General features: G+C 42.8%; 1 protein-coding gene across 1 annotated transcript in view; it reads right to left on the minus strand.

The window, feature by feature from the left end:
* Positions 1–25,372, minus strand: part of LOC124799187 (arrestin domain-containing protein 1-like) — a 90,010-nt gene that overhangs the window by 42,570 nt on the left and 22,068 nt on the right. The window contains exon 4 of the mRNA XM_047262723.1: positions 19,065–19,247. Coding sequence (XP_047118679.1) covers positions 19,065–19,247 — 183 coding nt within the window. The remainder of the gene's footprint in view (positions 1–19,064; positions 19,248–25,372) is intronic.

Genomic DNA, 25,372 nt, shown 5'->3' on the forward strand with positions numbered 1-25,372 from the left:
CCAGAATAAAATTTGCAGAAGAGTGAAAATCAAAAATTTATTTGCACAAAAAGGAAATGGGAAAGTATCAGGTAAAATGTGTCTGTTTTAAGGGCAGAGATAGTGGCTGATATCACAAGCAGTTTAGTGTGGGAGAAGAAGCGCACAGCTCACCATTGTTGAGGACTAGCGGTTAGACCGGTCAGCAGTACGGATGGCCACAAGAATACCAACTAAGCTTTGGTTCTTGTCTAAATATGCATGAGACCATGACAAAGTAACGTTCGTGTATGAGGTGAAGTTATTTTGACTGTGCATGAATGATTATCTTAATTTGTGACAATTACTGAGGTATAGACCAAACCGATAATTGAGCAAAGCTTAGTGCATGCAACCACATGACAGTCATTGAACAGGGTAAGTCAGCTGCTGTGCTTGTTCTTGCTGTTGCAATTCTGTTTTTGTTTTCTGGCAATGATCATTATGACCAAGTGGTTACGATCTTGCTTATTTTTATGGGGATATCATGTGTATGTACAAACTGAGTTTCATGGCAACCAGTCAAGATCCTGGCCTTGTGCACTAAAAGACCCACGTGGCAGCTGAGTGAATGATATTAAAACCATCAAAATTCGGATTAGCCTGATTGAGACAACTGCGTAAGCAGGCACCGCAGTCTGGTAAGCTATGCTGGGCGCGACGAACTGCTGCACAAAGAGGAATGGCAGCAGCGTGCGGCGGAAGCAGAGTACCAGCAGACAGCAGACCATGCGAAGTTGGAGCCACCAGGCAGTACACTGGAGAAGTCGTCGAAAGCTAAGAAACCGAATTCTCTACCCACTGTTGAACAGCATTTTAACTTCAGAAAAGAGAATGTCTGAGCAGGATAAAAGTAGCACAGCAGGGAAAACCGAGGGTGATACTGACGAGGTTGTTAAAATGGGAAGTATAACGAGGGAATTAGACAGTGCAGAGGTGTTTAGCCGAGATCTGCATTCAGGGAGAATTTTACTGGCAGTTGAGTGCAAAGTAGAGACCGAACAGACAAAAGAGGTACCACTGAACTAGAGTGATTCAATCTCTGAAGTGGTTAATGCTACTCAAGGCAGGCCAGAATCAGAAGTAGACCAGATGATTTTGGCAGTACTAGGGGAAGAGAAAAATGTCTTCTTGCTGTCACTTCTTGCAACTTTGACGTAATATTGGAAAGAAATCAGTCGAGATATTAAGCAAGGTAATGAACAAGTAAGCTCCAGTATTGCATTGGAAATGTCGAATTTGCACGAGGAGGTGAAGAAAGACATCGCTGAGCAGTTCACCCAGTATAAGTTGCAATTGGAGCAACAAGTAGTATATAAAGTGGGTACTGAGCTGGGCCAAGTGAAGAAGGAATGTGCTAAACGGCACAAGGAGGGATTAGATTAAGAAACCAAAGCATTGGATGAACATACTACTGCATATCGCTACCTCACAACTGAGTTGGAAGTTAAAACAGAGTTATTTTGAAATGAAAATAAATACTGAAGTGGGTAATATAAGTGGTAAGATAAGATCTGAACAAGATACTAGGTTTAAGTTGTATGTTAACGATACGATTCAGGTGTTGCCCACTAGTCGAGCAATGTGTGACTCGTTTGAGAAAATGAGCAAGCAATTGTTAAACTGGCCACAAGGGCAGGCCATGGTTTGTCGAACAATTCGGCAGAAGCAGTGTTTACTCAGTGTCATAAGTTTAATATCTTTGAGCCAAAGGGAACCATTTATCCCAAAGTATTCCTTAAGGAATTTGATGGGATCATGCAAAGTACTAGACGGAACGAGAGTGAATTTTGTACATAGGAGTGATGCCTTTCAGTGGGCTCATTAGGTGGCTATTGACTGCAAAGATTTCATAGATTTTAAGAAAAGGTTTTTAGAAGAATATTGGTCTGGAGAAATTCAGCAACAATTGTTAGTGGATTTTTGGGGAGGCACGAAGTACCAAGCAGAGTGTGGCTCAATGAAACAGTTTTGTGATCGGTGGTGGCGCCGCATAAAGCATGTAGATGAAGGTAAGGTGGTCGAGTTGTTTGTCACTGGGATAGAGTGGATGTTGCCTTTTTATGTTAGGAAGAAACTGGTAGCAGCACCACGGGACAGCTATGAAAATTTATGTGAGTTTCTTGGACAGACTCAAGCATTTACATTTGTGCGACGGTAATCAGCCACAGCGGCCTTCGATGCGAGAAGGTGTACAGCCAGTAAGATTTGTTAGGAGAGGCGTTCTGGCCCAGAATGTGAGAGACAGGTGTAGGGAAAAGAAAGGAGAGAGTTTTAACTAAATTGTGTCTCTATGATAGGCTGCTCACAAGAAAGCCCCATATAGAAACAGGTGTTCACATCTGAACTGGTGGGGGGGGGGGGGGGGGGGGGGGAGAAAGTGAAAGAAAAGAGCTAGAAGGCCATAAGAGATGGCCTTGGCGCTCGGCAAGGTGCACTGGAGGGGAGAGAGACAGCTGGTGCTGGCTGGATGCACGTGTCAGCGGATGCACACACAGTGAATATAGAAGGAGAGAGTGAGAGAAGACTGGTAGGAGGGGATCCCGAGCATGGGGAAGAATGTGAGCAGTGGACAGGCAATCGGCAGTGCCATGAGCGCGCCGGAGATACTGAAAACACGTTAAGTGCAGGAGGTGGGCGAACTTATGGAATAGCTTGATTGTTTGAAGAGACGGCACCCAGACATGAGGGCAATAAAAATAGTAACATCCCGTTAGGTCAAAGAGTGTGGGAACCAAGGCATACAAGAGTAAATATGGAATCTGCAGTACAGATAGTAATGTTAATGTTGCATTAGCGGAACCATTAGAGGAAGGTGACAGCAGTGAAGAGCAAGAGAGCAACATTGTTTTTGAGTTCATGTTTGTTAGGGATAAGCAACGTAGACAATCCTTAAGGTTAAATGATGGAGAAGTTGAGCTCCTCGAATCTCACACTGAATGGGCAGAAGTTGAGCGCATGTGCGAACTGTCACTTCACAACAGATTGGTTGAAGGTTCTTCAGGTTGGCAGGCAGGTAAATTTCAATCCAGAAAAGTTAGAGTTGTTCCAGAATTTGGCCAATGAGAGACAATTGCCAATTTGACAGCAGAGGAGGAAGCCATTCCCATGGTCGCAGATAGTGAGTCTACTGTCGAGGCGCAGGTTGGAGGAGTGATAAGTCAGGTGTTAGTGGACAGCAGATCAAAAATTTCCAGAATTTTGGAAGAGTACTTTGCGAGTTTGCCAGGAAAAGAAGATATGGCAGTGTGGTCAGTGTCCCCAGTGAAAATATTTTGTGCTACTGGAAAGTTGTCAAAGGCTACTAGACACGAAGCAGTGATGCCAATGCAGTTAGGGGGAGTAATGATAGACCATTCCTTTCTTCTCATTCCTGGATTGAATGTAGAGTTATTATTGGGCATGCATTTCCTGAATGTGTTTAAAGGTGAATTAAATTTTGAAGACTGTGAGTTGAAACTCCAAGTAGAAGGCAGAAAACTAGTGGTTCCCCTTGTTAAGAGAAAGGAGGTATTTAATAGTTCTAAGGAGGATGAGATTTCCACTCTGCAGCGGAGTGTGCGCTGGTATGAAACTTCCTGGCAGATTAAAACTGTGTGCCCGACCGAGACTTGAACTCGGGACCTTTGCCTTTCGCGGGCAAGTGCTGTACCATCTGAGCTACCGAAGCACGACTCATGCCTGGTCCTCACAGCTTTACTTCTGCCAGTATCTCGTCTCCTACCTTCCAAACTTTACAGAAGTTCTCCTGCGAACCTTGCAGAACTAGCACTCCTGAAAGAAAGGATATTGCGGAGACATGGCTTAGCCACAGCCTGGGGCTGCTGTGTTCGGATGCAGGCTGAGTTGGCATCCCTTCGCTCCCAGCTTCAGGCAGTGTTGGGTTCAGTCACAGAGCTTGAGGCTGTGGGGGTCCGTATGGGGGTTTGTCGGGGACGGCCAGCTTGTCCCATGCATCCCCCGATTGGACTACGACTGTGGCTGCCCGGGATATTGCCCACATTGAGGCTGATCCCTCACCTGTTGTAGAGTGGGAGGTCATCTTGAGGTGTGGCAGGGGACGAAAGGCATTCCGGAGGGCTGAACGGAAGGCCTCTCCAGTTTGTCTGACAAACCAGTTTCAGTCTCTGTCTCCGGCTGATACTGATGTTCGGCCGGAGATGGCTGCTTGTACTGTTCCAGAGGTTGCCCCTCAGTCTGCAAGATCCGGGCAGTCGCAGAGGGTGGACTTACTGGTAGTTGGGAGCTCCAACGTCAGGCGCGTAATGGGGCCCCTTAGGGAAACGGCAGCAAGAGAGGGGAAGAAAACCAATGTGCACTCCGTGTGCATACCGGGAGGGGGGGGGGAGTCATTCCAGAGGTGGAAAGGGTTCTTCCGGATGCCATGAAGGGTACAGGGTGCACCCATCTGCAGGTGGTCGCTCATGTCGGCACCAATGATGTGTGTCGCTATGGATAGGAGGAAATCCTCTCTGGCTTCCAGGGGCTATCTGATTTGGTGAAGTCTGCCAGTCTCGCTAGCGGGATGAAAGCAGAGCTCACCATCTGCAGCATCGTCGACAGGACTGACTGTGGACCTTTGGTACAGAGCCGAGTGGAGGGTTTGCATCAGAGGCTGAGACGGTTCTGCGACCGTGTGGGCTGCAGATTCCTCGACTTGCGCCATAGGGTGGTCGGGTTTCGGGTTCCGCTGGATAGGTCAGGAGTCCACTACACGCAGCAAGCAGCAGGGGTTGTGTGGCATGGACTGGGCGTTTTTTTAGGATAGATGGCCTCAGGCAAGTACAGAAATGGCAACAGCCTCAAAGGGTGCGGGGCAAAGTCAGGACATGCGGGGACCAAGCAGCAATCGGTATCATAATTGTAAACTGTCGAAGCTGCATTGGTAAAGTACCGGAACTTCAAGCGCTGATAGAAAGCACCGAAGCTGAAATCGTTATAGGTACAGAAAGCTGGCTGAAGCCAGAGATAAACTCAGCCGAAATTTTTACAAAGGCACAGACGGTGTTTAGAACGGATAGATTGCATGCAACCGGTGGTGGCGTGTTTGTCGCTGTTAGTAGTAGTTTATCCTGTAGTATAGTAGAAGTGGATAGTTCCTGTGAAATATTATGGGTGGAGGTTACACTCAACAACCGAGCTAGGTTAATAATTGGCTCCTTTTACCGACCTCCCGACTCAGCAGCATTAGTTGCAGAACAACTGAGAGAAAATTTGGAATACATTGCACATAAATTTTCTCAGCATATTATAGTCTTAGGTGGAGATTTCAATTTACCAAATATAGACTGGGACACTCAGATGTTTAAGACGGGTGGTAGGGACAGAGCATCGAGTGACATTATACTGAGTGCACTATCCGAAAATTACCTCGAGCAATTAAACAGAGAACCGACTTGTGGAGATAACATCTTGGACCTACTGATAACAAACAGACCCAAACTTTTCGACTCTGTAAGTGCAGAACAGGGAATCAGTGATCATAAGGCCGTTGCAGCATCCCTGAATATGAAAGTTAATAGGAATATAAAAAAAGGGAGGAAGGTTTTATCTGTTTAGCAAGAGTAATAGAAGGCAGATTTCAGATTACCTAACAGATCAAAACGAAAATTTCTGTTCCGACACTGACAATGTTGAGTGTTTATGGAAAAAGTTTAAGGCAATTGTAAAATGCGTTTTAGACAGGTACGTGCCGAGTAAAACTGTGAGGGACGAGAAAAACCCACCGTGGTTCAACAACAAAGTTAGGAAGCTACTGTGAAAGCAAAGAGAGCTTCACTCCAACCTCTCAGACAAACAGAACCTAAACAATGTCAAAGTTAGCGTAAGGAGGGCTGTGCGTGAAGCGTTCAGTGAATTCGAAAGTAAAATTCTATGTACCGACTTGACAGAAAATCCTAGGAAGTTCTGGTCTTACGTTAAATCAGTAAGTGGCTCGAAACAGTATATCCAGACACTCCGGGATGATGATGGCATTGAAACAGAGGATGATACGCGTAAAGCTGAAATACTAAACATCTTTTTCCAAGGCTGTTTCACAGAGGAAGACCGCACTGCAGTTCCTTCTCTAAACCCTCGCACAAACGAAAAAATGGCTGACATCGAAATAAGTGTCCAAGGAATAGAAAAGCAACTGGAATCACTCAACAGAGGAAAATCCACTGGACCTGACGGGATACCAATTCGTTTCTACACAGAGTACGCGAAAGAACTTGCCCCCCTTCTGACAGCCGTGTACCGCAAGTCTCTAGAGGAACGGAAGGTTCCAAATGATTGGAAAAGAGCACAGGTAGTCCCAGTCTTCAAGAAGGGTCGTCGAGCAGATGCGCAAAACTATAGACCTATATCTCTGACGTCGATCTATTGTAGAATTTTAGAACATGTTTTTTGCTCGAGTATCATGTCGTTTTTGGAAACCCAGAATCTACTCTGTAGGAATCAACATGGATTCCGGAAACAGCAATCGTGTGAGACCCAACTCGCTTTATTTGTTCATGAGACCCAGAAAATATTAGATACAGGGTCCCAGGTAGATGCTATTTTCCTTGACTTCCGGAAGGCGTTCGATACAGTTCCGCACTGTCGCCTGATAAACAAAGTAAGAGCCTACGGAATATCAGACCAGCTGTGCAGCTGGATTGAAGAGTTTTTAGCAAACAGAACACAGCATGTTGTTATCAATGGAGAGACGTCTACAGATGTTAAAGTAACCTCTGGCGTGCCACAGGGGAGTGTTATGGGACCATTGCTTTTCACAATATATATAAATGACCTAGTAGATAGTGTTGGAAGTTCCATGCATCTTTTCACGGATGATGCTGTAGTATACAGAGAAGTTGCAGCATTAGAAAATTGTAGCGAAATGCAGAAAGATCTGCAGTGGATAGTCACTTGGTGCAGGGAGTGGCAACTGACCCTTAATATAGACAAATGTAATGTATTGCGAATACATAGAAAGAAGGATCCTTTATTGTATGATTATATGATTGCAGAACAAACGCTGGTAGCAGTTACTTCTGTAAAATATCTGGGAGTATGCATGCGGAACGATTTGAAGTGGAATGATCGTATAAAGTTAATTGTTGGTAAGGCGGGTGCCAGGTTGAGATTCATTGGGAGAGTCCTTAGAAAATGTAGTCCATCAACAAAGGAGGTGGCTTACAAAACACTCGTTCGACCTATACTTGAGTATTGCTCAACAGTGTGGGATCCGTACCAGATCGGGCTGACGGAGGGGATAGAGAAGATCCAAAGAAGAGCGGCGCGTTTCGTCACAGGGTTATTTGGTAACCGTGATAGCGTTATGAGATGTTTAGCAAACTCAAGTGGCAGACTCTGCAAGAGAGGCGCTCTGCATTGCGGTGTAGCTTGCTCGCCAGGTTTCGAGAGGGTGCATTTCTGGATGAGGTATCGAATATATTGCTTCCCCCTACTTATACCTCCCGAGGAGATCACGAATGTAAAATTAGAGAGATTTGAGCGCGCACGGAGGCTTTCAGACAGTCGTTCTTCCCCCCAACCATACACGACTGGAACAGAAAAGGGAGGTAATGACAGTGGCACGTAAAGTGCCCTCCGCCACACACCGTTGGGTGGCTTGCGGAGTATAAATGTAGATGTAGAACTTCTGTAAAGTTTGGAAGGTAGGAGACGAGATACTGGCAGAAGTAAAGCTGTGAGGACTGGGCGTGAGTCGTGCTTCGGTAGCTCAGATGGTAGAGCACTTGCCCGCGAAAGGCAAAGGTCCCAAGTTCGAGTCTCGGTCGGGCACACAGTTTTAATCTGCTAGGAAGTTTCAGTTCTAAGGAGGCACAGTACGTAGGAGAGGGAATCTTTGCAGCGCAGATGAAATTAGTAACGATACATAGCTTTAGTTGGAGTAAGGACGTGGTGCAGATGAATCAAGAGAAAATATGAGAGAGGGTGTCAGAGTTGGTGAGTTTGTCTGAACAATAGAAAAAGGAACTGGGTGAAATTTTAAAACAGAATTCTGGAGTCTTTTCTGATGCACCAGGGGAGGCACAGAATTTCGCTTGTGCATTTTAACTATTAAGCCACTTGAGGTCTATGCCCCCAAGACTTATGTAATACTGTTTGCCCAGAGAAAAGCAGTACAAGAAGAGATAGACCGCATGTTGTCACGGGAGGTAATTGAAAGAGCAAGTAGTGAATATATCAATCCGTTGTTTGTAGTACCCAAGAAGGATGGAAGTGTGTGACTTGTCTTGGACGTGAGGAGATTCAATGCAATTGTGAAACGAGAGAGCGATAGGCCAATATAGATTCATGAATTTTTCCAGTATTTCCACGGAGTAAAGTTTTTTTCATCCATGGATGTGACCTGTGGATATTGGAAAATAAGGTTAGCACAAAAATCTAGGAAATAGACAGTGTTCCTGCATAAGTAAATCTGTTATACTGTGTATGTTGATGATGTATTAATAGCCACAGAGATGTGGGAGCAGCATTGTGCATTATTCGAAAAAGTACGGGCGACCATTCAGAAAGGAGGTATGAAACTTAAGTTTAATAAGACAAATTTCCTGAAGGAAAAGATTAAATTTCTGGGGCACATCATTGATCAAACAGGAATACACCCAGAGTGTGGAAAACTAAGGGCCATCGATGAGTTTTGCAGCCAAAGAATAAGAAAGAATTGAGGGCTATGTATGGACTGATTGGGTTCTATCAGAGTTTTGTGTCATCACAAGCATTTAATAACCCAACACTGAATCAGTTATTGAAAAAGAATGTGACAACACTAAATCAGTTATTGAAAAAGAATGTGACCTGGAAGTGGTCAGAGGAATATGAGGTGGCTTTTCAGGAACTGAAGACGCAACTATTAAGTAGCAAAATTATGTATCATCCAGATATCAGTACACCTTTCTACATGGCTTCCGACACTTGTGGCTATGGCATTGGAGTAGAATTGTTTCAGGAGGGAGAAAAGGAGGGAGAACCCCACAATCAGACCATTGCATTCGCTAGCAGAAGGGTTATTTGTTGTATCATCACACAATAGTGCTTACTGACCATCGGTCATTAAACTTTATGAAGAGATGTCGTTTGCGTAATAGCAGACTGGGACTTTGGGTGATGTATCTACAGCATTTTGTTATAGAAAGTAGATACATTAAAGGAAGGGATAACATTATTGCAGATGCATTTTCCAGAATGCCAGTAGGGAAATTGCTGTAGATACATCACCCAACAGAGCTTCAGAAAAAGGGAGACTTGGATGGTTTGTGGGTGTAGATGATGAGAGGACTGAAGCATGAGGCCATAATTAGGTGAATATGTAAGGATACGAGGAGACAGCAGAATCAGGATGAACATTTAAGATGTTAAGCAAATTTTAGGGTCAAAGCAACATTGCAAAGTGAAAATATTTTATAAAATTCATCATGGGGTGTTGTTTAGGAAGAGGAGAGAGGATCAGGAGAAGTGGAAACTCTGTTTTCCGCAGTATTATGTAGATGAATTAATAGACCTAGTGCACAAAAAGTTTGGACATTATGAGGCACGAAAGTGCATTGCAAAGTTACAAGAAGTGGTAATATTTGACAACATGTGGCGAAGGGTGCAGAAACAAGTCCAAGCTTGTGATCAATGTGAAAAGATGAGAGCAGTTACGGTTCCCATTCAAGGTTTGCGACAGAATGTGCCACAAGAAGGACCTCAAGAATTGATTGCAGTGGACTTGTTTGGACCTCTCCCAATATCCAGGATGGTTGTACTTATAGTTTTGTAGTGTTAGAGAAACAAGTAAAGTTGTATACAATGAGGACGGAAAATGCCAGGATATTGACTGAAAAACTGGAGAAAGATTATTTTGTGCAGGTGGGGAAGCCAGCTGTTTTATTTCCAGACAATTGTCCTCAGTTTACAACCCACAAGTTTACAGAAATGTTGGAGTGACACGGAATTTTGTCATATTTCCCTCAAGGGAATCCCAGTGAGCGGGTCATGAAGGAGTTGAACAGGTTATGTAGGACTTATTGTCACAGGAGAAACACAACTTGGGCAAACTTTATTGTAAATTTTGAAGAGATAATCAATAATGTAGGGCATGAAGCAACAGGGGTTGTGCCATGTGAATTAATGTTTGGGCATAAACCAATGAATGTTATTGGGGGTGAAGCAGTTTCTCCAGTGAGCACAGTTCTAACTAAAGATGAAATAGTGAAGTAGGCCAGAGAAAGAATGCATCGACGGGCAGCTGAAAGATAGAAAAGGCATGATGCAAGGGCTCAGGCAACTGTGTTCAAACCAGGGGATTTGGTACTAGTTAAGACCAAAAACCGATCGAAACAGGTCTCCCAAGAGATAAAGAAATTTCTGTTAGTGTATCATGGCCCATTTTTGGTGGAGAGTTCATCACATATTAATGCCTATCGACTCATCTGTCCTGGTTCTAAACGAGTTTTTGGACTAAGGAATGTAATAGAATTGAAGAGCTACATGAGTGGAGAGAGTGACAATTAAACGTAGGGAGTCTCTCAGTCTTGGAGAGACATCACAGTTTGTGACTGTGCGCACCTCAGCACTCTGAAGTAATTCTTCCTTTTGGTGCTTTGGTCCCTTCTACTAACCATTTGTCTATCAAAAATTCTTCACAGGTGTACAAGGAGGGAGGACAATAGACCGAGTGGAGAGAAGTAGTTGTGGAAACGCAAAGTAACACAATTACATGCGGTAAAGGGGTATTTTAAGTTAAAGAAAAGGTTTAATTTTTAAGATGAAGGAAGATGGCGTCTAGTACTATATGCGAGGCACTGCTGGAATGTGAGACGAACTGAAAGTAGAGAGCAAAGATGAGGAATAATGATCAGAGCCCATAGTACGCACTAACTAGTAAAGAAGTATTATGTTTAGTTTTTCTGTACTAGTAGTTAAGAGAGCAAGAGACAATGACGTAGTTGTAAGATGTGAAAGGAGAATCCTGTTAGATGTGTGGAATGGACTGAGCAGCCATGAGTGCCAGACATACAATATAATAGTCTTGTACATCTATTAAGTATGTTAAAGTGATTCAAAAATTTAAGAGCACAAGAGAGTAAATGAAAGTGCAGTTCTGGTAGACATACAAAAGTAATATGCCAGTGTGAAGGTTGTGAATAAAGGGATATTATATAAGATAAAGTAACAAATACAAGCAAACAGAAAAAGAAGAGTAAGAGGTCTCATGAATAATGCCAAGGCGTCACATCAGTAGTTTTGTAAGTTCAAAGTTAGTGTGATACTGTTTCTGAAAAAGACAAGCTTTTTTTATACAAATAATGGAGGCAGGGTGAAATGTGGCAATGTGCTGTGCACAAATGACCATGCTTCAGATAAGCAATAGTTTTAAGAACTTCATGTGATACTTAAGAATATGAGGTGACTTCAAAAAGAAACCCGGTGGTTTTACAGATAATAAAACTAAAGTTCTAGCATTTTTTTTTAATTAAGCAAGTGCCAATTAGAATGCAGCGGGATGGCAGACTCACGGACGGCCAGAGCGGAGGAAGTGTGCTGAAAGTTTATGATATTAGCTGAGTCAGGCATGGTAGGCCAGCACAGTGACTTGCAAGTCACAAGACAAGCCTATTCTCAAGAAATGTTCTCTAAATTGCATCTGTCAATTTCCCGGATTTGGAGCAAGTAATGTAAACATTTTTCAATGAGTTGGTTAAGCGATTGACCTCTTCTATAACCCAAGGACCAGATGTAACATTGGTTTCTTGTAAACACAGCAAAACCTTAGCGAACACTTTTCCAAAGGCTGTGATGGCATATTGCGCTTTGTACGAATGTGCTAGTTGTTTTTTACTAGCAACTGCAACAAGGGTTTGTTATACTCTCTTATGCGGTAACGTGCATCGAATGTTCACCTGATACTCACATCCTGTTTAATTGGTGTTGATAACAAAATCACGATTAAAGCTGGTCATAAATGAAGACATTTGCGTGCTGAAAAGAGCCACCACTTTCTGTATATCTTCTCTATTTTTCACCTCCTTGTTGGAGACGTATTTAGTGATGTGCCGTTGATGAATTCCTTGCCCAAGATAATAATGCACCAAACGTAAAATCCTTGTTGGTTGTATATTGAAGCGCTGCACTTGCAGCCCACTCCAGGAGTACTCTCATTGTTATATTTTCGTTACGATGATGAGATTTGACAAATTGGTCATATGTAAACCTTCCTTTTCAGGGATGTTGTTGCTCCATTCTTTTGCAGTATTTGTAGGTTCCAATTTGGATGATGCCTGGCGAGCGCTACCACCGTTACTTTTACTTCAAGGTGTATAGCGCTGTAGTTCAATCGTTTAGAAACAGGTTTCTAATACTCATTGGGAACAGATGGAGCACAGATTGCCTGCGTCATTGACATATCAAAAGTGTTATGACCATTTTGCAATTCACTATTCGTGATATCTTCTACTGAATCACCTTCCACTTCGCCTTCATGGTATAGTTCTTCAGTATCAACAAAAGTCATTTCATCCGTCAGCTCCAAAAATTGCTTGGCAATAGCCACTCCTATCAATCTGGAATGCTGAGAAACAGAACTGCCTGATTCTTGTAGTGCACTGATAATACATCTGTTTTGCAACTCTTTTACAAACCAAAACACAGCGTCGGTAACTTCCCGCTTGCCATCATCTGTGACTGGCAAGGGTGTACATCCTCCATTATTCAGATTATGCAACTGAAAGATATGACACAACAAGCAATAACTAGTTACGATGGCTTAAACAAAGAAGCTAATTACTACAAACTACATACAGTACAAGTCATATGTTACTTACGGAAAATCACTTTAGTCTTTCACGAAACATATTTAATCAGTGGATTAATGATGAAAAATAACTACATGTATCCTCGAGCTTCGCGGCAGCCTAATGACAGAAAACAACTCTTTCTTATTGACTTCTATAAGCTTCGTGCTGCACAGCCTCATTCTTCAAGGTTCACAACTATGATATGATGAACAGGCAACTGCGACAACTTAACTCTCCCCTTGTGCATTCTGTCCTGTGCCTCACTGTAAACAAGCATCGCACGGTTGGCTATCTGTGGTCCCTCATGAGGAATTTGCAGCACTCTTACCCGAGAGTTGTTTTCATGTGACAAGGCTTAAAAGTTTAATTCTTTACTAATTCATGTCCTTTGGGAAATTAGTTTGCCTACCTTATTACTACTATTATTCCATGTTGAGTTGCATACCTTATTAATCCTCCTGTCCCTATGAATTCTGACACAAAGAACTACAATTTAAAAAAAATGAAAACCACAGTTTACTCAAGATTCGAACCTGGGTTCTCCATTTCCCAGCCAGTTACCTTGGTCATTGCGCTACCTTTCTTTTCCTTTTCTTATCTCACTTTGTTCATTTATGGTCATTGTATTTGCTTCGAGCAGACGTCCTGTGATGCTTGTTCAAGTTCATCGTTGATCCATTAACTCAGTTTTACCACCACTTTCAGTGAAAAGCATTTACAATGTTGGTACATAAGCGGCAGTTGTAAACATTTCTTTCCTCAATTTCTGGAAAAATATGCATTTGCAGACCCCATACTTGATGATTAAAAATGCTCTATTTATGATTACCTATCGATCCCACCAATTTTGAGTCAATTGCAAATCATAACCTGTAGGGGTGATTTTCACAAAAACGGGTAGCTGTTTGCAGGAAGGGGAGGGGGGTTGAGCGGGGAGGGGGGGGGGGGTGGCGCTGGGGGGTGTTGAGCCAAAATATCTTAAGAGTCCTTCGTTTTAGGTTGTACACAAGTGACCTGCCAAATTTGAGCCGAATCAATTGGCCGTTCCCTGTGTAAGGCTGTTGCGCCTACAGTCTCTGACAATCAGATCCAAACAAACCACTCCTCATGCCTCTCATTGACAGCTATGAGGCTAGCGACAAGAAGTGAAGGCAGCACTGACTGCAAGCTGAGGGAAGTGGAAGGGGGGGGGGGGGGGAGAAGCAGTAATAATGAGGGAGCATGGAAGCAGCACAAGTGCTCAGCTGCACCTAGCCAGCATCTTTTTTTTTGCCCCCCCCCCCCCCTCTCATTAGTTTGAAGAACCAGTGTTGCCACAGGTTCTGTAAAGAACAACTGTGCCCCGACGTATTGTCATCCATAAAAATTCCATTGTTGTTTGGGAACACAATGCCCATGAATAGCTGCAAACAGTCTCCAAATAGCTGAACACATGCATTTCCAGTCAATAATCAGTTCAGTTTGACCAGGAGCCAGTCCATTCCATGTGAACATAGCCCACACCATTATGGAGTCTTCCACCAGTTTCCACAGTGCTTTGTTGACAACTTGGGTCCATGACTTCATGGGATCTACACAACACTCAAACCCTACCACCAGCTCTTACCAACTGAAATTGTGACTCATCTGACCAGGTCACAGTTTTCCAGTTGTCTAGGGTCCAATCGATACAGTAACAACCCCAAGAGAGGTGCTGCAGGCAATGTCGTGCTGTTAGCAAAGACTCTCGCATCTGTCATATGCTGCCATAGTCTATTAATGCAAAATTTTACTACGGATATGTTTGTTATATGTCCTACATTCATTTATGTGTTGTCAAAATAGTTCATGGACGGAATGCTGGATATCGGTGTCCAACAGGCATATTATTTTGACAAATGACCATGTTTTCATCATCAGGTGCACTGATGAACTGAATGACAGGGGGCCAGTGCCACAGTTTTATCTCTTCCCCCTCTCCTGATCAGCATCTCCATAGGCCACATCCCTTGACCCCCTGCTCCCGATGACCCAGAGTTCCGTCCTAGGTTCACTCCTCTGATGTTCCCCCGAAGTCTGTTCACTGTCTACTATCGCATTCCTCTTCTTGACCATTCTATTAGCGGGCTCCCATGCCTTGCAAAGTATGTACCTAGTATCATGATTTATCTGCAGTTCCCTTTCTCAAATCCCAATAGATTCCTTAATGACACAGTCCCAGAATTTGAATGTCTAAGTCAGAACTTTGGAGTGGTTATAATCCATTCAAGGCAATTCAGTCAGGCAATGTTCTGCAACTGTTAACTTGTTATGCTGCTGCAATCTGGTATCGCTTTGGTGTTCTCGTCGATGTTCTTTGACAGTACGCACTGTCTGACCTACGTTAAGTCTTACAACATTGCCTGGTTATCTGATAGATCTCAGATTTCCATAGTCCAAAGTCATTTTTCACACACCAAGTCGTACCTGTGTTTTGGCTGGTGGGCGGGTGATGGTCTTCATTTAGTGTTCCTGAAGAATTTGTCTTATCTTGCTGGATAATGCACAAAATGGAATAAATGCAATGGCCGTGTCCTCCTGAGAATCTCCTTCTGGTTCCTCTGGTTGTACAGAGTGTGTAGGATGTAGGGCCATCCGAATTTGCCACTCCTTATACCTGTTCTTCAGGACAATCATTGTGTTACTTTATTCAGGTGTTGCTTGTCTGTTACCACTGACAACTCTATGCAAACACCACTGCTCTCGGTTGTTAAGTGAAGGCTGTCGGCCACAGCGTTGTTCATGGTGAGAGGTAATAGCTGAAATTTGGTATTCTTGGCACTCTACTGACACTGTGTTCTTGAAGTACTGAATTCTCCAATGATTTCTGAAATGAAATGTCCTATGCATCTTGCTCTAACTATCACTCCACATTCAGAGTCTTTTAATTTGCAATGTGAGTCGGACACCTTTTCACAGGAATCACCCATGTACAAATGACCCTACGTCAGTGTACTGCCCTTTTATACCTTCTTATGCGATACTACCACCACCTGCATACGTGCGTATCGCTGTCCCATGACTTTTGTTACTTCAGTGTATAGTTGAGTGTAGACTGAGGTGTACAGCATTTATAATATTTCACTGTTTTCAAACAGACTGATTTCAGCATATGCACCTGTTAGTAATAGCAACCATGTAGGAAAAGATAGATTGCTAGTTACCATAAAGACAACACACTAAGTAGCAGACAGGCACAATTAAAAGACACTTACACACAAGCTTTTGGCCACAGCCTTTGTCACCATTTATTCACACAAGCAAGCACACCTCACACACACGTGACTACCAACTCCGGAAGGTGAGCGGGTGCGTTGGTAGAGGGTGGCAAACAAAGAGTGTAGGAGACAGGAATGGGAAGGAGGTGATAAGACAGCAGGCAGTGGAAGCTGTTGGGTGGAGGCTCTGGGGACATTATGTTGAGGCAAGGATGATTATGGGAAAGGAGAACGTATTGTAAAGATAACTCCCGTCTGCGCAGATCAGAAACACTGGCCATGGAGGGGAGGATCCGGATGGCCCAAGTAGTGAAGCAACCACTGAAGTCACGGATGTTACGTCCAGCTGCATGTTGTGCCACAGTGTGGTCTACTTTGCTGTTGGCCACAGTTTGGCGGTGGCTGTCCATCCTGATGGGCAGCTGGCTGGTAGTTATACAAATACAAACAAGCCACGCAATGACTGAAACAGAGCTGGTAAATGATATTGCTGCTTTCACAGGTGACCCGGTCTCTGATGGAGTAGGATAAAGCTGTGACAGGACTGGAATAGGAAGTGCTGAGGGGGTGGATTGGGCAGGACTTGCACCTGAGTCTTCCGCAGGGCATGATCCTTGTGACAAGGGACTGGGATTGGGAGCAGAATAGGGATGGACTAGGATGTTGTGGAGGTTGGGTAAGCGATGGAAAACCACCCAAAACTACCCTGGACTAAAACAACTTAACCACATTCTTTGATAAGGATTTGATTACCTATCGTCATGTCCTGAAATGAGGGACATCTTACCTGAGATCCCTCCTACGCCTCCAAAGGTGGTTTTCTGCTGCCCCCAACCTCCACAACATTGTAGTCCATCCGTATACCACTCCCAATCCCAACACATTGTCACAAGGATCATATCCCTGTGGAAGACCCAGGTGCAAGACCCGCCCAGTCCACACACCCAGCACTGCCTGTTCCAGTCTTGTCACAGGTTTATCCAACCCCATCAGGGGCCAGGCCACCTGTGAAAGCAGCCATGTTATTTATGAGCTCTGCTGCAATCACTGCACAGCTTTTTGTATTGGTATGACTATTAACGAGCTGCCCACAAGGTTGAACAGCCACTGCCAAACTGTGGCCAAGAGCAAAGTAGAACACGCTGTGGCACAATATGCAGCCCAATTTAACATCCTTGATTTCAATGCCTGCTTCACTTACCTGAGCCATCTGGATCATCGCGCTTCATTACAGGATCATTTAGTAATCGCGAAAGCATTACGGAGATGATAGATAAACTCCAGTGGAAGACTCTGCAGGAGAGACGCTCAGTAGCTTGGTACGGGCTTTTGTTAAAGTTTCGAGAACATACCTTCACCGAAGAGTCAAGCAGTATATTGCTCCCTCCTACGTATATCTCGCGAAGAGACCATGAGGATAAAATCAGAGAGATTAGAGCCCACACAGAAGCATACCAACAATCCTTCTTTCCATGAACAATACGAGACTGGAATAGAAGGGAGAACCGATAGAGGTACTCAAGGTACCCTCCGCCACACACCGTCAGGTGACTTGCGGAGTATGGATGTAGCTGTAGATGTAGTCCTCTCCACCACCAGCTTTTCTGTACTGCGCAGATGGCAGTTAGTCTTACAACACATTCTCTGCTCCCGTAATTATCCTCGCCCCAATCTACTGTAACACATTGTTCCTGCACCCTTCACCCAAAAGTTTCCACCCCTGCTGTTATATCGCCTCCTCCCCATTCCCATCTCCTACACTCTTTGTTTACCATTCTCTACCAACGCACCCACCCATCATTTCCCGCTCCTCTACTTTTTCACTCCATTTTCCCACTTCTCTGCCCCACAATGTCCAGACGCTGCACCTGTTGGCATTCTAGTTCCTACACACTCCGCCAGGCAGCGCACCTCTCTTCCCCACTACTATACCTTCTGCTTCCCCTTCCCCTCCAGATTGCTGCTACCACCCCTTCTGATATCTGCATTCTCGTCCGAGCTGCCAGAGTTGGGAGACATGCATTCGTGAGGTGTGCTTGGTTGTGTGAATGAAAGATTATGGTACGTGTCTTTTAATTGCGCCTGTCTGCAACTTGTCATGTTATCTTTATGGTAAGTAGCAATCTATCTTTTAGTACAGTATTCATTTTAACGTATTTTGGCACAATACCACAGACTAAAACTCAGGTGACTGAAAGTCTATTATGATCATCATCATTTACTTTCATGATTGTTACGTGATTAAACATGATATATACAAAATTAATGAGACTAAACTCAGTGTTTTACTACAGGGCGAAGTAATTAAATATTACAACAGAAAAATGAACTTGAAGTTGTAAAATGTAGTTGCTAATCTCACTCTATCTTGGATAGTAAGCACAAATATGTATTTATCGATGATGCTGCTGTACATCTGTATAGTGACAAAGTGCCCAACAATGCTTGGATAGTAAGCACAAGTATGAATTTATAGAAAATACATATGCTGCCATATATCTGAGTAGTCACAAAATGACCAACAAAGTGACATGCTTTCTGGTACCTTACTGAATAAACAATTTTACCTACATTTGTATTTTCAATTTCTCTGTCCATTTCATAGGATTACTGATTTCAGGTGTTATTACTACAATTCGGTATTAAGTCATTTGTCAGGAAAATTTACACTAAAGGGAAAATACTGCTGCTGCAAGTAAAACTGTTTATACTGTGAAATCACCAGCAGCTCACTACTTCCTGTAGTGTACACCTTACATGCCAAGTGAAATGTATATACTGAGTGTTCACTTTTCAGTATTCTAAATACATAATTGAGAGCTGGATATGGTACCACACTCTGTAGCAATACTGCAACTCTTTATGTATGTTACTGGAGAAATGGTACTATGTAAGTAGTTAAATTCACTCATTCATTTAGAACAGACAAAACACAGTGGAAGAGGTTTCAACAGATAAAATAGAATTTTCTCATGCTGTTTTTCAAATTGGCACATTACTAATTATTATCAACAGATAAATAAAATCAAAATTATTTTACCTGTACCAGTTTAGCTTCAACACGTGGAATTACACTGCTAGTTCCATTATAAATAACTGCATTTATTACAATATTTTCTCCAGGCACAAAGCCTCTTTTCATTAGACTAAGAACCACAGAAACAGTTCGAAAACGTATACATAAACAAGACAGTTCGTCATGTTTGAAAACAGTTTTTGGGCTCTAAACAAAAAGAAAGCAAATAATTAAAACACTGTTAGTTTATAAACAGATTATAAATAAAAGACTCATGAAGTTAATTGATTTGAGGATCAAACTGAATAATTGATACTCAGAAATTGCAATTTTTTTAAAAAAATTTCACTGCCTCGGCCAATAAACTGATTCTCAACAAATGTGCCAAAGTAACCCAAACTCGACACAGTGAAACTCCTATTTTACATTTTTGGGTGGTCCACACTTAAAAAACACAAAATTGGGGAAAATGAAGAATCAAGGAAAATAATAAAAAACCCCAAATACGAACAAAAACACACGCAATTGGTATATACTTAGCATGAAATCTGTCTAAGTGAAGGAAATTAAATGTAAAACAAAGTGGTTAAACCATAGGCATAAATGCAGACATCTGCTTAATGATGAACTTTGTCACCATTGCTGTTATTGTTTAATGCTTTTCTTATCAGCTGCATTTCATATCCTCGCCATCATTAAAGTGTTATTTTAGGCCTGATGAGAGAAACAGCGATGCGAAAAAATGAGATTACTTCTCCATATGATGTTACAAGCTTATTGGAAGTCTGTTCAGTCAATTTCAGTACACTTTGTACAATGTCAATTTGAAAGAAAGCTCATGTGTAATAGTTCCGCTTCATGTCCTTTTACGATCTACAGTGTGTGGTGCAGTGTATACATAGTAGTGTATGTAGTTGTTGCAACTGTATTGTGTCAGATTTGAACACAAAAGTGCTATTGCAAAACCCTTGTTGTTATAGCACATCATCTGCACAAAAAGTTCACAAAATGCTTTCACGACTACCTGCTCTCCCTTTGTTGAAGTGTCCACTCCCCCTCTCCACATATTCAGTAGGTGAGCTCATTTTATGTCTGTTAGTGTGGTGTGGTGGCTGCACTGGCTAATGGGTGGCTTAACAAGTCGCCAGCCAATAAGATTTCAGGAGCCAGAAATGGGCAATGTTTCCTAGATTATGAATGAGCATATTCCTCAAGGCTTAGTGTTTGAATTTAAAAGATTAATGATTGATATTGTTTCTGAATACAGTACATCAGAATTACGTGCAAATAGATGAGACCGAGTTATATCTGACACAAGAAAAGGTGGTGCCTGGGCTTCTTCATCACGTACTGGCTCAGTCTGGAAAACTTTGTGTCAACTGTCTTGTTTTTCCGTTACCGCCGCAACCTAACAATACTTGTATCATAATTGCATGGTGGAGCTAAATATTGTAAGTTGTGTTGGCAACACTGATCATGGATTATATCACCATTTCCTCTCTCACCATCTCCCCTCTCCACAATGGCCTAAAATATTACCTTAACTACACCACCACCCATGGTGCGAACCACTGTCTTTTTTGTCACTTATAACTTGTTCAGACACATCAAATATCAATAGGAAGAAAATGAGATGAAGTCAAGCGAGATGTCAAGTAAGAACATAGAATCGAGGTAAACATTACTAAGAAGAAATGTAAAATTGAGGAATTTTTAGCATTGGTCTGATGTGTTTTTCACAGGAGGATGGTGTAGGATTGTTAAAAACAACAAACAATAACATTAACATCATAATCTCAATTCTGCTCGAGACAACATTTCAGTATGAAAAGAGTGGTCCACTATATTTTCACTTGTAGTTTGTAAATTTTATTGTATTGTATTGTAAAATGTATTGAACAAGCAGTGAAGGAAACAAAAGAAAAATTTGGAGTAGGAATTAAAACCAATGGAGGAGAAATAAAAACTCTGAGGTTTACTGATGGCATTGTAATTCTGTCAGAGACAGCAAAGGATCTGGAAGAGCAGTTGAACGGAACGGAGAGTGTCTTGAAAGAAGGATATAAACAAACGTCAACAAAAGCAAAATGAGGATAATGGAATGTAGCTGAATTAAATCAGGTGATGCTGAGAGAATTAGAGTAGGAAATGAGACACTTGAAATAGTAATAGATAAGTTCTGCTATTTGCGGAGCAAAACAACTGATGATGGTCGAAATAGAGAGGATATAAAATGTAGACTGGCTATGGCAAGGAAAAGTGTTTCCGAATGATTTGTGGAACAACCTGACTAGAAGAAGGGATCAGTTGGTAGGACATGTTCTGAGGCTTCAAGGGATCACCAATTTAGGATTGGAGGGCTATGTGGAGGGTAAAAATTGTAGAGGGAGACCAAGATGTGAATACACTAAGTAGATTCAGAAGGATGAAGGTTGCAGTAGTACTTGGAGATGAAGAAGCTTGCACAGGATAGAGTAGCATGGAGAGCTGCATCAAACCAGTCTCTGGACTGTAGACCACAACAACAACAAGAGTTTGTAAATCAACAACTAACTGAGTATGGGCTTATCTTAGGTCACAGACTGAGCACAGATGCTTCTTGTGCAATACTCCCTCAACAATATGAAAGAATGCAATGTTTTAAATTAATTTTAATTCACCAAGGTTTTATTTTGAGCACTTCTGGTACCCACACAAATGTCATAGCAAATTACAAAACTCCGTAAGATCCAACTTGTTCAATTCATGTCATGTTGCATTCCAAGCGTGTAGCGCTTCTGCCTGGCTGCTACAGCCCATATACTTGCCATGCCTCCCTCCTGCATTCCTAGCTGGCAAACCAGCCACCTTCCTCTGAGCTGCTAGCCATTTACCCACAGTCCCTCTCCCTGCCACCCGCTACCCTCTCTCTTTACATATTCCACCCAACACCACCCCTCCATAACTAGTTTGCCTGCCAAAAAGTAGCACTGGCACTGTTAGTGGAGCTGGCATCATGCAGGGCCACAGGTGTGTGTATCTTTGTGTGTGTGTATTTTACTCTAGCTCATCAAAGGATAACTCAGAAAACTAGCATGTTTCTTTCCTTTGTGTGCTTCAACAACTCAATGGTTCTGCTTTTTTGTGAGTGGTCTCCTTTAATCCAGAACTATTTACAATCATCTGCATCTGTCACTTTTATTTTCTTTGATGATAATGAATGACTTCAGTCTTAATGACTTCGGTCTTATATTATGAAAACAAGTGACATAATAACCAATTCACAGTAAAATGAAGCATAAGGCAGACCACCTGCTACAGCCAGGAAAAGAAATTTTCATTTAGTCCATGGATCCACCAAAAGATGAGGGTTAAGAGCCCTCTAAATGATTCATGGAAGAACATAAATTTGAGTGACAAAGATAATGGCTTTAATTTGTCCCGTACATGACAAGTGGTTCAAATAGTATAACAATGGAAGAGTAATATATTACCTCTACCTGAAGTGCACTGACAGAAATGCAGCTGTTCACGAGAATTGCATGTAGTTACAAACACAGTTTATTATATGGGGTATCTTTATGATTTCCAAATTTACATTTTTCATAATATTTCAGAGTATATATAGAAAAAATACATTGTTGAAAATATTGAAGTTATGTACTTAAAGTTTGAATAAACTAGTTATTTCATGTCAGCTTGTAATGCCAATATCAACTGCCAGTGATGTTTAATGATAAGCACATGAGATTGCGATAAAATACATGTGCAAATTTCATCACAAAATCAAAGAAGCTGATTGTCACATTTTCAAATGTTACACCAGGAATGATGTATGACAAAAAAATTATCCTAAGGTGCAAGACTTTCACAGACAAGCCCACTTTTTCTGTGGTCTAGAAGTAGTGCCTTTGACTACTAATCCAAAAGTCCTAGGTTCAAACATCACCACTATTTAATTTCTGAATAGAAAACATCAGCAATGTCGGCCAAGATGCCTGGCATAAGAAGTCACACTTCTGCTGCCAACAACCTTGTGAAAGAGGGCGGAGGAACGTACTTAGGTTCAAGGCACTCTCTTGCCCTTGGGCTGGGGAGCTGTCGCTAATAGGTGGAAGAATCAGCAATGATCAATGGCCTGGGGATGCAGAGGACAATGGAAACCACAGGAGTTGGCTTTCATCCATCATATGGTGTGAACAGGCTCGGTGTGATGAACAGTGCTCCACAGGCATGCTTATTTACCTCTCTGTACACAAGACCGATGGCCCATGGAATAGAATGCTTTCTTCGAGATGCAATGTATACAGAACCGCAAAAACTGATAAGCATCCATTTGTCTATTATATCCAGCACAATAACCTCAAAGTCACTGACTAAGCAGCCCATGACAGACTCCTCCATCGATCTGGGGGTGCATACTATGCCCATCTTTGAACTCCTGTTCAAAGTTCCTGCCACCCTCACTGTTGGCGTGCTGTACCCATATAGTACAGTTTAAGCCACACCAAAGAGAAATAGAATACCTAGGAAATGTATGACATACCTGATGGGGTAAGGCAATTATGCATGGAATTTAAGAAGCACAGTCCATCATAAGTGTTCATTGGAGGCTGCCGCTTGATTGTTATGTATGATGGACAACTAGAAAGTGCTCAGGCTGCAGCCAGGAGGACCATGTCCAATCTGAGTGTCTGTAGCAACGTTCCATTCAGGTGCCCCATGTGGAACTTCCCCGGTGATCCACACTGACCCCACTATCATATGTGGAGGCAGTACGACATGATATGATGGATGATCAAAATCTGATACCACCTCGAGCCACTATGAGTTCCATCACTGATGGTAATGCCACCGCCCCAGCCCCACGTGGTGCAGAAGTTCTGAAAGCCTCTGAACATAGCAGTGCTGAGGGCACCCAGCCACTATCACTATCAGGATTGGAAGCACGGATTCATAACGTGTGGACTCCTATGAAAGCAGTCAGCCACCACTGATCTCCCACTCCTCTCCTAGTGATTAGGCAGATGACATGAAAGCAGATGACGCACAGCACACAGCAATAGTTACTCTGACACCCATAGCTGGTGTTAATTCTGGAGGGCCCTCCCTGCTGGGAGACCATACAGCACAGTAACGCATATCATGCAGCTGGCTGGATGCATTGTTCCGACTCTGTCATGAGCTTGCACTCGCGCATTGCCCTCAGCACATGAAATGTCTCAATCCTATTGTGTGCGAACAGTCAATGTCAATGGTATTAACTCCACCGTCAAGATCTGCATATTACACAACACAATAAGAGTGGCAGACTTGGACATTGTCCTTCTCGAGGAGAGCTGCAGCTTGACCTTTATGGTAAAACAACCTACAACCTGCTGTCTGGGAATGGCGCAGGTGGAACGGTCACCCTTCTCTGCGACGGCATAAAAGAGACTGACTTGACGTACTTGTTGAATGTGCGAGATGTAGCAGTCACAGTTGGCACGGTCTGCCACATATACGAGAGGGGACCCAAAAGAAACCAGATTGTCGCCATAAAAAATTTATTGATGAACCTTTTTACAAAATTACTTCAGTCACCTTTAAAATACTCTCCATTACATGCGATGCACTTGTAAAGTCTCTTTTCCCACTGTTGGAAGCATGTTTGGAACTCTTCAAGTTTGATATTGTCCAGTGTCCTTTGCAAAGCTGTTTTTACCACCTCCACATCGTCATAACGCTCCCCTTTTAGCGTTTTTTTCATTTGTGCGAATAGGAAAAAGTCGCACGGGGCTAGGTCTGGCGAATACGGAACATGGAGAATGACAGACGACCTCTGAGATGCTAAATAGTGGGTCACTTGTAAGGCCGTGTGTGCTGGAGCATTGTGATGCAGAAACCAGTCACCTGATCACCAAAGTTCCGGGAATTTCCTCCTCACATCCTCTCGCAGACGCCTTAAAACATACAAGTAAAAGTGCTGGTTAACAGTCTGGCCAGGGGGTATGAATTCCCGATGCACAATTCCACAAACATCAAAAAAGACAATGATCATCGTCTTCACATTTGACCTTACTTGCCTTGCTTTTTTTGGTCTGGGAGAGTTGGGAGTCCTCCACTGGTTTGACGCTTGCTTGGTTTCTGGGTCATACCCGTTAACACCAACTCTCATCCCCTGTAATGACTTTGTTCAAGAAGTTTGGATCACGTGCTATCTCTGTTTTCAAGTCCTGACACACACTGATGCAGATGATTTTTTGCTCCTGTGTGAGAAGGCGCGGAACAGATTTAGCAGCAACACGTCTCATGTGCAAATCCTCACTCAAAATCCGCTGGCACGAGCTCCAACTGATTCTTGTCTCTGCTGA

Source organism: Schistocerca piceifrons, chromosome 5 (assembly GCF_021461385.2).
Source record: "Schistocerca piceifrons isolate TAMUIC-IGC-003096 chromosome 5, iqSchPice1.1, whole genome shotgun sequence".
Classification (NCBI taxonomy): Eukaryota; Metazoa; Arthropoda; class Insecta; order Orthoptera; family Acrididae; genus Schistocerca; species Schistocerca piceifrons.